The sequence below is a fragment of the Plecotus auritus genome (genome assembly GCF_963455305.1).
Source record: "Plecotus auritus genome assembly, chromosome: 4".
Classification (NCBI taxonomy): Eukaryota; Metazoa; Chordata; class Mammalia; order Chiroptera; family Vespertilionidae; genus Plecotus; species Plecotus auritus.
Genome location: NC_137775.1, coordinates 130,891,542 through 130,908,166, shown reverse-complemented (window position 1 = coordinate 130,908,166; position 16,625 = coordinate 130,891,542). Strand labels below are relative to the sequence as shown.

At 43.5% G+C, this 16,625-nt stretch overlaps 1 protein-coding gene across 1 annotated transcript in view; it reads right to left on the bottom strand.

Annotated features, from left to right (window-relative positions):
• The window catches only part of LRGUK (leucine rich repeats and guanylate kinase domain containing), a gene marked incomplete at its 3' end in the record, with an annotated part of 110,887 nt that extends 95,379 nt beyond the window's left edge, over window positions 1-15,508 (bottom strand). Inside the window, exons 1-4 of the mRNA XM_080665161.1 lie at window positions 15,205-15,508; window positions 7,901-8,008; window positions 5,589-5,670; window positions 1,570-1,670 (exon numbers count right to left, since the gene is read on the bottom strand). Coding sequence (XP_080521287.1) covers window positions 1,570-1,670; window positions 5,589-5,670; window positions 7,901-8,008; window positions 15,205-15,387 — 474 coding nt within the window. The 5' untranslated portion in view covers window positions 15,388-15,508. The remainder of the gene's footprint in view (window positions 1-1,569; window positions 1,671-5,588; window positions 5,671-7,900; window positions 8,009-15,204) is intronic.
• Window positions 15,509-16,625: the final 1,117 nt, after the last annotated feature.

The window sequence follows — 16,625 nt, the reverse complement described above, 5'->3', positions numbered from 1 at the left end:
GATGTGTCAATGTGGGTTCATCAACTGTAACAAATGGACCACTTCTGTGGAGGACTTTCTTTGATCATGGGGAAGCTGTGCCTGAGTGGAGGCAGGAGGAATATGGGAAGTCTTTATACCTGCTTGAACCTAAAACTGCTCTAAATAACAACAAAAAAAGTGGGGTCTCTGATTTGTTTTTGTTCATATGTGGAGTCTTTTTGAGAGAGGGTGATGTAAGGGTGTGAATGGAAGAAACTCCAAGAAGTTCTTCCCAGAGCAGAGGCCGCGCTGTTGCGCTGACTGACTTCCCTGGGGCTTAGGGTTGCACGGACAAGCCAGGGCGGGCCAAGGAAACAGCTCTGCCAGTACAGCTCCCAATAACCTGGAGACGTGGCCCCGCACCCAGCACAGGCAGGCACCCCGTGTGGCATATTTGGACAGAGGAATGTCACCCTAGCATCACTGTAATTTCAAAGGGGGAAAAACCCCACTATGGATAAAAATAGAGTGATGTGAAACAACAGGAGAAAAATTAAGACAGATGTCTCCCTGGTAGGAAGGATGTCAGATTCTTGATCTCAGATTTGGGCAAACACTGGCAGAATACTTCGGGTCTAAGTTAATTTGGTCTGTAAATAAAACCAGTAGCTCATAAAAGGCAGTAGTTGATGTCCATTCCTAAAAATAACTTTAAAATTAAATATTTGAGTCCAAAAGAGGAACACTGGTCCCCAGCTCAGAGGCACTGGTTCCCAAATTTGTCAGCATATTAGAGCCCCAAAGTCCCGTCATTACCTTGGGCCACTTGGATCAGAATCTCTGGCAGCAGGACCACACATCGAGGTTTTAAAAACTCCCAGGCGATTGCAGTGTGCAGAAAGGTTCGGGAACCAGTACTCCCCGGCCTCTCTGCCTAATGTGGTCCATGGACCAGCAGCAACAACATCACCTGGAAGGTGTTGGAAATCACCCTCCCAGGTGTCCCCCACCCCCTGACCTCCACCCATACCTCCTGGGAAGAATCTCATTTCCACAGGAACCAGGTGAGCTGTGCGCACACTGAAGGTGGAGACCCAGGGCCCTACTGCAGAGCAGGCTGCTCTACCAACCACTGCTCACAGAGAGTTAATCTGCCCCAGAAATGCAAAGGCAGCTGCAGAGGTGAGGACATGGGCCTGAAACCACAACTTCCTTATAAAACTAATGGGTAGACCCACAAGGAGGGCAAAATCTGAGCCCCCGGGACATTTTTTTACTGATTTTTCACATTAAAGTTATTCTGCTATAATAAAAGCATACAATCACTCCTTTTACCAGTAAAGGAGGGAGCCAGAACAGAAGGAAGCTAGCTCTTTGATGTGAACACTAGGTTTCAGCAAAACTTCCTTTAAACATGATTCATTGACAAACCATCTCCCTTTTCCAAAATAAATGATGCATAAAACCTCTCCCTCTTATTTCATTCCAAATCCTTACACTATTTACCCTACCTCGTATCCTCTGAATGTCCTATTTTAGTGACATTTTCTTATTAATGTACTTTGCAAACCAGTTAACATATGGAATTGGTGTATCAGTAAAGTCTACCTTGAGATTTTTGGGTGGCTTGAAATTGAAGAATGTAGTCAGTTTATTCTGAGAAGCATTAAGTTCTAGAAGATACGGCATACAACTCACACAAGACAAATCTGGGGAGAAAAAGAAATACACAATAAGGTAAGCCAATAAAATAAAAATTGGACAAAGTCATTAAAAACAACATATGTTACATAAGAACATTTTTTAATTATACCAGATACAAGCACATCCAGATGAGTGAAATGAATAGGGAGTGTGAAACACACACACACACACACACACAGAACCCTCTCCCCGAGTCGGTCACTGAACCTTCTCCCAGGGCCTCCCCACGCCCACCACCCCTTGTCCCAGGACAGCCACGTAACAATGAACAGGCCTCCTTGGGGTCCTGGCTCACTCTAACAGTCACATCTTCAAAAACTGCCAGCCAGGGAGGAAAGGACAAGAAGTTAGAGCCCAGATAATCCTCTTGATAATAGGCCCCTAAATAACTGAATTAGTTCTTTTCAGGAAGACTGAAAATGCCACAATTAGAGAACTTTCTATGCTACAAATTTTGTTTTATTTGGACTTAATCCTAAATCTAATTAATTATTTGAAGCAATTTACATGATTGCTATTATTTTACTTTGACTCTGGATTGGCTCAAATGTATGTGAGTTCTGCATTTTATCCCAAGCAAATATTCTGAGCCTGAGTACTAAGTGAAGGACTGTAGGGCTAATATTTGTCCTAACGAAATTACATATAAAACATAAGAAATGAAGTATTGTGTTGCGTTTTGCGGCCGCTTCACAGCAGACGTGCTTCCGGACAGGAGGAGAAATAAGAAACCAGCTCAGGCCCAGCCAGCATGGCTCAGTGATTGAGCATCGACCTATGAACCAGGAGGTCAGGTTCGATTCCCAGTCAGGGCACATGCCCAGGTTGCAGGCTCAGTCCCCAGTAGGGGGCATGCAGGAGGCAGCTGATCAATGATTCTCTCCCATCATGGATGCTTCTATCCTTCTCTTCCTCTCCTTTCCTCTCTGAAATCAATACAAACGGTTTTTAAAGAAAGAAACCAGCTCCGGAAGAACCCCACAGTAAGGACTTGCTGCCCCGTCTCTGCCAGTAACTTGTTTCTCCACCTGAAAATGGTAGTGATAGTATCTCCTCTCTTCTCATTCCAGATCACAGGGCCAGTCACAGCCACTGAAGCCAGAAGTGCTCCACCAACTGCTACTTCATTTCTCTGGAGAAAGCCACCCCCTTCCTCTAGCCCAGGGGTCGGCAAACTCATTAGTCAACAGAGCCAAATATCAACAGTACAATGATCGAAATTTCTTTTGAGAGCCAAATTTTTTAAACTTAAACTTCTTCTAACGCCACTTCTTCAAAATAGACTCGCCCAGGCCGTGGTATTTTGTGGAAGAGCCACACTCAAGGGGCCAAAGAGCCGCATGTGGCTCGCGAGCCGCGGTTTGCCGACCACTGGACTAGCCTATCTGTTGAAATGAAATTGTTCTGGGAGGGGCACCCACAGGAACATCAACCCTTGGTGGGAATTAATGAGTGAATAAAGGAAGCTGTCTGTGAGACACCTAAGGGGAAACTGCCATTGCTTTACAAGCTTGGCCTGTTTGTCCCTTCTGAGCTCAGCTCTGTGTCCGTCAGCAGTGGTCTCAACTCTTAATTTCCACCAGCCCCTCCGCCCCCTGCAGCTGACCTTTCTGTGGCCGGTAAGGGCTGTGCCACTGAGTTCTGTCTTGAAGCACAGCAGCAGCTACCACTTAGATCAGTGGTTCTCAACCTTTCTAATGCCGCGACCCTTTAATACAGTTCCTCATGTTTTGGTGATCCCCAACCACAAAATTATTTTCGTTGCTACTTCATAACTGTAATTTTGCTACTGTTATGAATCGTAATGTAAATATCTGTGTTTTCCGATGGTCTTTGGCAACCCTGCTAGCGGTTCTCAACCATAATTTTATGGTTGGGGGTCACCACAACATGAGGAACTGTATTAAAGGGTTGCGGCATTTGAAAGGTTGAGAACCACTGACTTAGATGGAGATGAAGAGGTGGCAGGTACATTTCATGCTGTGCAGATGGACAATGCTTTCAAGTCACTGACAGACAAGTTCATGGTCTGGGTTGCTGGGTTTCTAACTTATTCAAGCTGGTTAATTCCTTACTCGGTGTAGTGACCTCCAGGTCCACCAGATGGCAGGAGCACCTCTAGTCTACACCCCTGGTTCTAAAAGTGTGGTCCTGACCAGCTTCACTGGGGAACTACTAACTAGAAATGCAAATTCTCAATTCCCACCTGAGGGTGGGGCACAGCCACCTGTGTTTGATCAGCCCCCACCTCCATGCCCCAGGTGATTCTGATGCAAACTGAGATTGGTCTGCTTCAATTCATCAGTAACAGTGTCCTCACAGAAAGAAAAATCAACTGTACTTTACAGACAGTAGGTTCTCAAACACTTGATGAGCTAATAAAACAGGCCTTACAAATGAAAGGAGACTGATCCCAGAGGAAAGCTTCATTGGCTCCTTGTGGGCTCCTTGCTCACGTGATGACACACTTCCTCCCCCAGCACTAGCACCTGGAAGCTGCCCACCGCTCTGCAATGCCTTACCCAGTAAATGAAACCAGCCTGTGTGGGGCGCGGGGTGAGCACCTGCCAGTAACACTAAAAAAGTCTTTCTGATGCTATGGTATCTGAGATTTGCTTTGAAATAATCCAGGGGAGTGGGGCAGGGAGGCATAGAGAAAGCAAGATAGGCCACGGGCCCAGCCGATGTGGCTCAGTGGCTGAGTATCAACCCATGAATCAGGAGATCACAGTTCAATTCCCTGTCAGGGCACCAGTTGTGGGGGGCGTGCAGGAGGCAGCCAATCAATGTTTCTCTCTCATCAGTGTTTCTATCTCTCTCTTCCTTTGCATTCTTCTCTCTAAAATCAATATATATATGTATATGTATATTTTTTTAAAAGTACCATATACTTAAAAAAAAAAGATAGGCCATGACTGGTAATTGTTGAACCTGATTATTCATGACAACGGTCCCTCTACTTGTTCACATGTTTGTACTTTTTCATAATAAAGTTTTATAAAACTGGAAGCTGGGGGGGGGCAGTCTTTCAAAACAGTAGCATTTTAAGAAAAAATATGCTAGAATATTTCTTAGCCATTGAAATAAAAGTGGATTTTAATTATTGCAGTCATATAAGGTTAAAAACAACAACACTCAAAATGAGCCAGGAGAAGACCTTATCAGCAACATTTAATTGTGGCAGAAAGACAAACTAAAGAAGATACTAGAAAGATTATCAGTGAAGAAAGCAGGGCAGAATGAGGATTTGCTTCTTTCTTTAGAAGTCTGAGGGAAAGAATTGTATACTTTAACTTCAAATAAGATCAGAAAATTAGAAACAAGGATCAAGCTTTCAAGGAAATGTAACTAATTTCATTAAATGTGAAAAGGTGTCACAACAAATAGGTCATACAGACCTTCTAATGTCAAAGTTAAGAGTTTAAGAATCAATTAAATATAGAGACAGCAAAAATAGAGGAAAAAATTAATTTGTGAATCTCTGTGCTCAAACAAGAACAGAACTAGGTGGCCAGTACTAAAATGTTGTTGATGCAAATGCAAAATAAAGGAAAGAATCCATTAAAGGAAGAAAATAAAAACAAATTCATCTACACTGAATAAACTAAAAGAGGGGAAGAAAAGGGAATCTTGGGATATTCAGGAAGTATTAAACAAGTAATAATCCCTCTCTTAAAAGGAAAAAGGAAACCTTCCATCTGACACCCTCGCTCACAGCATAATATCTCATGTTTGCCCACCCTGACTGACCCTTTCTTCAGTCATCAGCTATTGGTGCCTTTTTACATGGAGAGCGTTGGGTCGATGTGTAAATTGATCCACAGTAGCATTTGTATCAAGTTTTGTAGTATAAACTATATCACCTACTGCAAAGCTCAACTTCTGAAATGACCCAACAATGTACTAGAATGACAATTACATACCTCCAATTTTATTTACTGAGAGATCCAGCTTCTGCAGGTGGACATATCCGCAGAGGATGCTAATGTCAATCAAGTCACAACCCTGAGAAAATAAAAGGTAAAGGACTTTAATGTTGCTTTCATAGTTAGTACTCAGCCTTCTCCCAATGTCTAGAAATAACAGTTGTCAAAAGAAATCCAGAATTCCTTTCATAAAATAGAGTAGAAGTGAGAGGGGGAGAAAATCTAAAGCCTACTACTAATTGGATCCCAAAACAGACTACAAGCCCCATTTAAAAATGCATTCCTCTGAAGAAAATAATAGTGTAGAAAATTAGCAAGAATAAATACAACATGAAAAGGCAAATTAAGACAGTGCCACAAAGACCTTTTGAGTAGAATTTTATATTAAGAAACATGTATGAGTAATAAAGCCACAGCCTTTATCTGGTTGAAGAAAAAGCAGATGCCTGGAATTTAAATGGCACTTAAAGAGAGTTCACACCTAATCAGGAGATCATTAACCAAAACACACATTCTCACAGGGCTCATTTTCAACTCTCCCACAATAGATGAAAAACCTGTGGGATCCGCAGGGCAGAATGTTCCCAATTTAGAGATGAGGAATGTGAGGTACAGAGAGGAGTGTAAATAGCCTAACATCGCATAGCAAGTTGGTGGTAGAGAAGCAGATCCAAGTCTCCTGAGTCCTTCGCTAACATTCCCTCCCTGACATCCTGCTTCTAGCGAACTGACAGGGGCTGGAGGGATGTTCGGCCCCTTGGGACAAAGACTCATGTCACTGCTTTGTGTTGTGACGTCAGAGTCAGAAAAAGCCGACCACCGACATGTCATCATACGCAACTACAATAATAACGGTGTTCAATAGAGGCCACTAGAACAGTGATCAATAAATACCTACTGAAACCCTGCTGTGTAGAAGGCATTGTGCTTGCCATGATGAGAAATACAATAATGAAACAGAGCCATATTGTGCCCTTAAGAAAAGTATGACTCTGATAGAAGAGAACCTACATACACAAGTAATAACAGAAAGTAAAAAATAACATGTGACATACCTACTAGTAAGATACTGGCGGGGGGCAGGGGGGTAGAGAATCACTAAACGAGGCAACCCTAAGACAATGTATTCAGTAAAGACAGGTTATGAAGGCAAAGTAATTCAACACGTAATATCTCACATGCAAGGAGGTCAGTGGCAAAGCAAGTCAAGCTTCAGTCCAACCGGCTGAAATAAGATTTAAATAATTGCTTTTTTTGGAAGATCAATTTAAGGCATAGCACTGCATACCTAAGTGGAATATTGATCGCCAGGGACTTGTGTGGGGATGTATTGGCTGCTGGAATCATCTACCATTCCAGTGCCTACACAGTGCAATTCACACAGGGTGCTCCCTGTATGTGACTGTCCGGCCAGCTGAGTCATCCATAAAATGGTATAAAGTGAAAATAGGTAAAAGTGAGAGCCATAACATGCTGTTCTCATAGGACATGCCATGGAGCCAGCGTGGGTGAAGAGAGCTTAACGTTTCTCAGATAGTTTACTAGTTCAAACCCAAGACAGAACAGCATTATGATGAATTTATACACTTGAGCCAAATTTTGGTGCCATAGCAAAATTTCAGTGTGCTTTTTCAACTACGTATCTGCATTTACTCAAAGAATATTAATACTTTACAATACAAGGAAGCAAAAAGATGTATTGTTTGCCTAGGACTGAAGAAAGACAAGGGAAAGAAGACAGAGTCCTCCGAGGATACTACTCCTCTGAGAAAACCCAGCCCAGATTCCATGCTGCACTGTGACCAGCATCAAAATCTTGAAAATTGACAAATAACAATACACTTGTTCATTAATAAGAGGTGTCTTTAGGAAAGTGAGAGACTGCTCACAGCTACTTATTTCTTGACATACTAGGGGGGAAAGTCAATACCAAAACCCTTTGTTCACATGGATTCAGATATAAATTGTAGTCCCCATCAGAGAGAAAATTCTTAAAGAGTTTTTGATTAGTTTTGCAGAATCAAATTCAACTTTCTGGAAAGAAGGCATTGATTGCTATAAAATAACTACTTAAGATGAAAGAAATAGGCTCCGAAGGGAATGAAACAAAGGAATTTGAGAAGCTGATTGTTGGACTGGCCAGGATTCTTTGATGTCTAACATTTACATAAATAACTCTTATCACCAATCTCCACTAAATGTGACTGAGACGTGGGGCCATCACAAAAGCTATGGGTATCAGGAAAAAATGGATATGGCCCAACCTGTGTCAAGATGTAGCCAGGCAATGGCGATCTTGTCACACTCACCGATAAAGTTAGGTTGAGGAAGACCTGCTCAGTCCCGGGACCGGAGCGCCCCAACTGGTAGAGTGCCTCAGCCACGGCCTCCTCTCTCAGGACCCCATCAAATTCACCCTGAAAAAAAAAATCAGCAGAGGTGGACCAAGAGGACTTCCATTACAAAGAAACAAGCCATGCATCTCATCTGGCACTTACTCAGAATGTGACATATCCAGGAGCTGAGCACTCCAAACCTTATCAATCCCTCCAAAATTCTGTGTGGAAGACACAGATTACATTTGTTTACATCAATATCTATCAAGTCATTGCTTTCACTGCTGCTAACTTTTCAGGTGGTCACTGGCATTAGGTGCCAAGTGGAAGGAACACAATAGGCACACCAATGTTAGTCGTAATAGTTACATTGATGGAGCACTGTGCCAAGAGCTCGTGATGAAATCAACTCATTTAATCCTCCTGACCACCCCCAGGTAGGTAACCTTAGCTCCAGTTCACAGGTGAAGAAGGCTTACAGAGGTTAATTTGCCCGAAACTGCATAGCTAGTTTGTGACAGAGCCAAAACATGAACCCATGTCTTTCCAACCCCAGGGCCATTCTCACCAGTATACCTGACTGCCTGCCCACACCCTGAAGGCCAGTTACATCAAATTAAGGCAATGACTTTGCTAAATCTGGTATTCTTGCTGGAGAAAACAGGTCTTCAGTCAGCTTCCTATTGGCTAATTTTGCTGGATTCATACAGTTTACCAGATTTATTAAAAGGGTAGTAATCATTTCCATAAAGGGGTCTATAGACATCCATGGTCCACTGGTGGCCCAGCGTGCTCTTTCCTCAGTAGTGACAGAAAGAAGAGATAACAGGTGGTTAGTGCTGCCTTCAACTCTGTAATGACCCGCATATTATCACTAGCATCAGCAATGTCTCTGCACAACATACAGAAATCACATCAGTCACACCCAAATAACTAAGCATAACTGGCACGCGGACTGTGACGGCAAAATGTCTTTTCGGGTTTCCCACGTTAATTTGGACAATGTAAGTACGGAGGCTGGTGCTATTGTAAGGATTTTCTTTCTCCTCAGATTTGCACTGACCCAGGGAAGCAAGTATCGTTCACACAGAGATAGCCCACAGGCTTCGGGGCTGGGCAGGCTTGGTTTGAACCCTGGATCTGCCATTGTGGATACATGACTTTAGGCGGATAAAGTTTTCTCTCAGCCTCACAGTCTTCATCTATAAATAAGAAACATTATTACCTTCTCTTAATGTTTGGGGAGAATGAAAAAATAGTCTACGCAAATCTCTTAACACAGTGGTCGGCAAACTCATCAGTCAACAGAGCCGCAGTTTGCCGACCACTGTCTTAACACAATGGCTAGAATATAGCAAGTGTTCCTAATAAATGACAGTTGTTACTACTAATCGATTCAGTCAGAAATCCCACATCTGAATGTTTCCTTCATCCATGCCAATCAGCCTGTACACAGAATGGGGAAAGGCATTTACTTTTCTAAATAAAGTTCCTTATTTGGGCATCAGAGTTCCCAAGGATGGCCAATTTCTTATAAAAGACCTGGGAAGGGATTGAGGTGGGCGTGTTACCTTCCCTCCAAAACTTTCCACCCAAACCTCTGAAGTTTACCTGACCCAGCCCCTCCACTTCCTGGCTAAGAGAAGAAGTTGTACCTCTTACTTACAGCAGGTGAATGTCTGTAGCCACTGATATGGAGACCTGCCATACTGTCAGCATTTTCCCAGATCCCCCAGGCAAGATTCCCCAGCAATGCCCTCACACCTCCTTTGAGGTTCCTGCCATTGGTCAGGAGCACTCCTTTCCCCTCTGGTCTTTGGTCATTTTCAGTCCTTTTATGCCCTATCTCTATCTTGGGTGGCATCAGAGTCCCCAAGGATGGCCATTCAACACGCCTTCGACTCCGAGCACATGCACATACACACATTTATTTGCTTTCTCAACTTCAGACACCTTAAAATTGATCTCCTCCCAACTTCAGGCACTCACTCGCAGGGCCATGCCCTGGCCTGGTCACCAGTCTAAACTGCTCCACCCTAGACATCTCAAACCCAGCATTCCATTACTCTCTGATCCTACAGGTGCCTACCTTCAACCTTTCCAACACCCACTGAACTTGTTCTTGGATCACAACAGAATCTCCAGTCGGTTTGTCCATCCCTTCTCAGAGTCTACCTATCCCCTCCTGACTGTACTTCTTTCCGTACTGGGTATCCCATGAGCAATTTCAATGTCTCTACTCTCAACTCTCTGACTCCTGGCCCCCTGGTTGCAATTGCCACATACATACCCAAACCAGGAGCAAGTTCACAATTGAGACTGTGCAGAGATTGTGGCATGCTCATCACGTGCCGGACAAGGACACAAGCAATTTCAGGCCTTTGATAAATATGACACTAGAGGTAAACAGGGCACCCTTTTTGTCAGGTCTAGTGGGGAGCAGGAGAGTAGCAAAGGCTTCCTTGGGGAGAGAGCAATTAAGTTGAGACCCAAAATTGTGAGTTATTCTGGAAAAGGGGAAGGAGGGGCAGAAAAGAAGGCCAAGAAGGATATTGCAGGCAAAAAGGGAAAGCATGCACAAAATCTCCATGGCAAAGGCGCGCATGGCCCATTGGGGAAACTACAGAGAATTCCAACTAGCTGAAGCATAAAGTGGGAACGGGGGAGTTCAGTGCCTAGTACAAACAAAGGTTGAAGAATTAATGACCCCACTCTCCCCTGGAGCTGCTGAGAGGTCTGGGAAAGGCCCCACCACCATGCATTCTGGTGCCACTCTACAGTCAACTTCAGCTGGGCCTCAGGGCTATTAGCCGTCTCCCACTCTTCATCAGCTGCCTTTCAACTCCCCACCTTGACTGTGCAGAGTCCACCCTCTCCTCAAGCTGACCAATGCCGCCACTCCTTTGGCAAAGTAGAAACAACCAGACACGAACCCCCTCCATGTTCTGCACCTGCCCTAATGCTGCTCACTTGGGTCTCAGATAAACCTGCTCCTTCACATTCAGGGTCCCACTCCCTCTGTCTCCTCAGGGACTTTGCTCAGGGACCATCCACTTTGGCCTCTTTTGCCTGCGATTTCACCCAGTCACTCTCCACTGTCTCTCTCCAGCTATACAAGTTGTGAGTTTCTTCTGTCCTAGAGGGCTCCCTTCAGTCCTGCTTATGTTCCATTATCTGGAGGTATTGTCTCCCTGACCACCAAGCTCCTCCAGGGTTGCTTTTTTATCCTTCAGCTCCCCTTCCTCGCCTCCCATTCGCTCTTCAGCTTACTACAGTTAGGCTTCTGCCTTCACCACATCACAAAACCACATGGGCCTCAGAGTATAGCCTACTCTGTATCAGACACTATATTCAACATATAAAAGCTAAGAAGCACTTTTTAGGCCTCTTCCCACTTAACATAATGGCAATAACAATAATCCCGTGTCCTCAAGACTCTTCCTTGCCTTGGCTTCCCTATCACACAGCCCTCCCTCCCTCCCTCCCTCCCTCCCTTTCTTCCTTCCTTCCTTCCTCCCTTAAATATATTTGTATTGATTTCAGAGAGAGGAAAGGAGAGGGAGAGAGAGAAACATCAATGATGAGAGGGAATCATTGAGCGGCTGCCTCCTGCATGCCCCCTACTGGGGATCAAGCCCACAACCCTGACCTCCTGGTTCTTGGGTGGATGTTCAACCGGCATCCACACTGGCCAGGCACACACAGCTCTTCTTTCCAGTTTCCTTCCCTAAACTCTCCTCATTTGCTGGCTACTTAAATACCTATACCCCAGGGTTCTATGCTTGGCTGTCCTCTCCTCTTCCTTCCTGGCTGATCACACAGACTCCAATGCTGATGATTCCTGGTCTTCTATTCTGAGTCCATGCCCCTGATTTCAGTCATATGACTAGTATATCCAACTCCTTATTACACAGCTCTATCTATTCCTGTTTCTTATTGTGGTTAATGGCCTTAACATCCCCACCCCCATACCAGACCATGCCATAGGCCTAGCAGGCATCCCAGGCTTATTATATACTGAGTGGCCAGATTATTATGATCTCTGAATGCGTAATAATCTGGCCACTCAGTGTATATCCTATATAATAAAAAGCTAATATGCAAATTGTCCCCTCGACCAGGAGTTCGACCAGCAGGCAGGCCGGCCAACCACCCATGTCCCCCCACCCGGCCAGGCTGGCTGGACCCCACCCATGCATGAATTCATGCACCGGGCTGAATATATATACACTGAGTGGCCAGATTATTATGTGTTCAGAGATCATAATAATCTGGCCACTCAGTGTATTCAATCAGTAACTTTCCCATCTCAAATATGTTACATGTTTTCATCTTTACCTTCCTTTCCATTTCCACTTCCACTGCCTGAATGCAGCCTCTTGTCTCTCCTCCATAGATATTTCTGGAGTCTTCTCACTGACCTCCCTGCTTCTAAACGAATCCCACTCAGCCACCAGAGCCCTCCACAACCTGGCCCCCACCTCAGCCGCCTTTTCTGCTCTCACCTATAATCCATCAATAGGAAAAGCTGCCATCTGCCTGCCCACACACCACCTCTCCACCCAGACAAGGGTCTACTTTCCTTAAAGTCTTCCATGATCCCTACAACCCAGCTGTCATCTGTACACAGCAGAGTACATAATGCTTCACATAATGCATAGGTATGATTTACTCACATTCTTATCTTACCTTGAGAGGGACCATGTATGTCCTCAATCATGTTCTCACCATCTTCTATCATTACTGTTGCTATTAGTATTACATCTAAAATTTTTGAGAGCCTACTCTGTATCAGACACTATATTCAACATACTTTCTCATTAAATTTGATGTTCATAACAATCCATGAGTAGGCATTATCACCCACATTAGTCACTGGACAAGAGTGATTTTCATGCATCAGACACATGTAATGGGCACAGACTCTTCTTTTGCCCCTTAGAGTCAAAGAGCGCTTCTTACATAGCAATCATTCAATTAATGTTTGTTCAATAAAGTCTACATGAATTAAACATGCAAGTTATTATTTGTATTAGTAACAGTATAAGTAATATAGTATGCTAAGTATTTTACATGTAGAATCTCATTTAATTCTCACAATTCTCCTTTGAAGTAGGTTTTATTATAATTCACATATTCCAGATGAGACATAGTGAGGTAAAGTAACTTGCTCAAAATCTCACAGCTAACAAAAGGCTTTATAGGAACCAAAGACAGTATTCTGAACAGCTGGTCTGCACTATCTCCCTCAAGTCCATGAGGGCTTCAGAGGTTTGAGGCTAATTGCATTACAGGCACTCAGTAATCACCATGACCATCGTGGCATTACAAATCTTAACTAGGCTACGACATGGAAGATAAATCACTAAACATAAAAGTTCAAATAAGTCCTTTTAAGCTTGACAGTTCAGTATATTAAAACTTATGAGATACTATAAAAAGCTAACATTGTGAAAACACAAAATAAATATTAACATTTAGTTATTAGTTCTTCCATTTAGAATGTAAATGGAAGAACTAATAAACTTTTCCCACATACATCCTATAAGCCAAAAAGGAATAACTAGTTCAAGTCATCCCCTTCTCTGGTTTGTTAATGGCATACTGAAGATGGATTAACAATGGTACTAATGAGCCTCATAGCTTAAGAGCATGTGTTAATTAGAATAATAAAGTGAACTGGTGATTCATTTGTGGATTCCTCTGGGGTGAAAGCGGTAGAAACCATACAAACATCTCAAAATTGTAAAAACAATGCAATTGTTTTTGCAATAGTCACTGTTAAAGGTTGCAAAGTAAATAAAAAGATGAACAAATAAGGAATAATTTCCTATAATCTATTTTTTAAAAACTAATGTGTAACTAGCCCCTGTAAAAGGAGGTAGAAGAATAGGAAAGATAAAATGGAGGTGGAAAAAATGGGGCAAATGTTGAGAGTGACCAAAAGGACATCACAAAAGAAGGGAACCCCAGTGGGGTAAAGTATAAGTGGTGAGTGGTGAGTGGTAGCCTCAGAGTAACAGAAGACAATGCAAGTTACTGAGGGGAAAATAAGAAGAGGTAAGGCTAATGAGGAAAAGAGTTTGGGAAACATAACAGGCACACAAAGAGAAGCATGTTTGGCTTCAAGGAGGAAAGGTGACTAGGGAAAGGTGCAAAGTTTCAAAGAGGGCAAGACAGAAGAACATCACAGAATGGGGACATTGGAATCATTCTATTTCTCTGCATCATACCAGTATCTACTTCTGAAAAGAATTTGAGGCAATTTATACTACAAAGGAAGAGAAAAGAGGAGAGAAAAATCTATCTCAAGAAAAACAATTGAAAGTAAGAAAAATATTGATTTGAGTTTCCTGGCAGCAGGACAAAGAGGAGAACATAACAGTTCATTGAAAAGAAGCCAGTCAATTTGTGTGAGTGGTTTTGTTTTTAAGAAAACAAATAACATATTAGAAGCCAAGAGAAGGAAGTGGTGTGATGAGAAGTAGAAAGGGACAGAAGACAGGTAATGGGCTAAGAAGGAAGCAGGATGATAAGCATAAGAAAGGAGTGGATTTGAGTGGTGTTTAGAATGGGTATCTATTAATGTGAATTTGTATAATGTACAAGGCAAAGCCACCACCCCAGGCACTGTCAATGGGAATGTTGGGACCGTCTCTACATCTTAAAACACTCCCAAAGTGAGGTGTGTAGGTAGGGGTGTGTGTGTGTGTGTGTGTGTGTGTGTGTGTGTGTGTGTGTTGCTTGATAATGTGTCAGATACACCTGGAAGAAGTAATATATTAAACTTGTAAGTCACTTAGTGTTTGAGGAAGCACTTGTCAAATTATTTCGAAAAAGTAAATAAAATAAAATAAATCCCTAGAGCAAAGAAGATGAAGGGACTAGAAGTGGGGGAGAGCATTGGAGTACTTCAAAATCCCGGGAAAAGGGTGCAGGGGATGTCAAGGATGAATTCTACCTATTCACAATCTTGTCAAGGTATAATTTTAACAAAGTTGAAGCCTTAAGTCCCATATAAATAGTAATTTTTCATAACGACGCTGCATAATTTGACTCTTAAGAAACCAAGTGTGCTAATGAAACTAAAGGAGAAACTTGGAAATATTTCAATAAGGGGTGGGTGAGAAAACTGGGTAACTGAAATGGGAAGAAAATAGGGGAAGCCTCGAAGTGCTCAGGACTAACGAGAGGTGCGTGGGGAGCTGCCGCAGAAGCAGCAGGGTCCCACGGCTGGAGAGAGGAGAGAGGTGGTGAGGGGTGGGGGGAAGGCACACCTCCAAATTCAGCAGCTCGGTCTCTGAGGACTCCTCGGAATCCATTAGCTCCTCTTCCTCGCCCTCGCCCTCGCCCTCGGATTCCTCTTGCTCTGGGTCCGACTCCGGACAGCGGTGAATGATCTGCTGGAGCAGGAAGGAGGAGGAGGAGGCTTTGTAAGGACTCATCAGTCTCTGCCCCATGGGAAATGAAGACCAGCGTTCTTTTTCTGGGCGAACCAGTACCGACTGGGCTCCACCTCTTGAACTGCTCAAGCCTCCCTGGAGAGAGGTAGTTTTCCTTCTCTGGGGATCTCCCCCGGAGGTCGCCATCTTGTTTACCTGGGTTGCCTAAGAGACTGACACTGGGGTAGGGGCACCGCAAGGGATTCTGGGGGCTGTAGTCTTCCCCCATCCAGAGTACTAGCTTCTAGTTAGCGCCACTGGTGGCGCGCGCCTTTCTTTTCTTTTTTTCTGCCCCTTCTTCTTCTTTTTTTAGATATATTTTATTGATTTTTTTTTACAGAGAGGAAGGGAGAGGGATAGAGAGTTAGAAACATCGATGAGAGAGAAACCTCGACCAGCTGCCTCCTGCACACTCCCCACTGGGGATGTGCCCGCAACCAAGGTACATGCCCTTGACCGGAATCGAACCTGGGACCCTTGAGTCTGCAGGCCGATGCTCTATCCACTGAGCCAAGCCGGTTAGGGCTCTGCCCTCTCTTCTTCTTCTCTCCCCCCACCCCCCTTTAGTGCATTCAGTGTCTGGGTTTGTTTCTTTTTGTTTTTCTCGTTTTCACTTCTTTTTCACACACCCCTTTTCTTTGTGTCCAACTATTTTCTCTGGACCTCGAGGCCCCTCTCAAAGATTTTTCATCCTACCATAAGATCACCTGTGAGCCCCATCCTGTTTCATCCACGAAGGCTCTTTTCGCAGAGTCGAACTTTGGACGTGTTAGATGTTTCTCTAACACTCTGTCGAAAAGCTAATAATGCTGAAATTTTACACCATGCAGAGCGTGGTGTTAGGAGATGAGGGTGTGTATAAATGAAATAAAAGGCTTGGCTTCCAACCTTATGGTTTAATTGGAGATAATAAAGAGAAACTATCAGACAACAACTGAAGCTGATTTGCAATTAAATCCATTTTTTCTCAGACACGATAAGCCATGTCTTTGGGAAGAAAAAATGTTGGTCAAACAATCCGGGGGCGGGGTGGGGGGGGGGTGGGCGGAGACTGTCAAGTTGACACTGTATCTGAAAGCTTCTGAAAAGCTATTAGCATTCCACAAATAATTGTTAGTCAAGTGACCTGCATTTGGTAATTATTTTTGTCTTTTTGCATAGGTTCTCTTTGCAGTTTCATAAAATACTCTGGAAAGATTACAAAGCATGATTTTATGTTAGTGTGATTTTATGCAGCCCAAATCCCATAGCGTTAA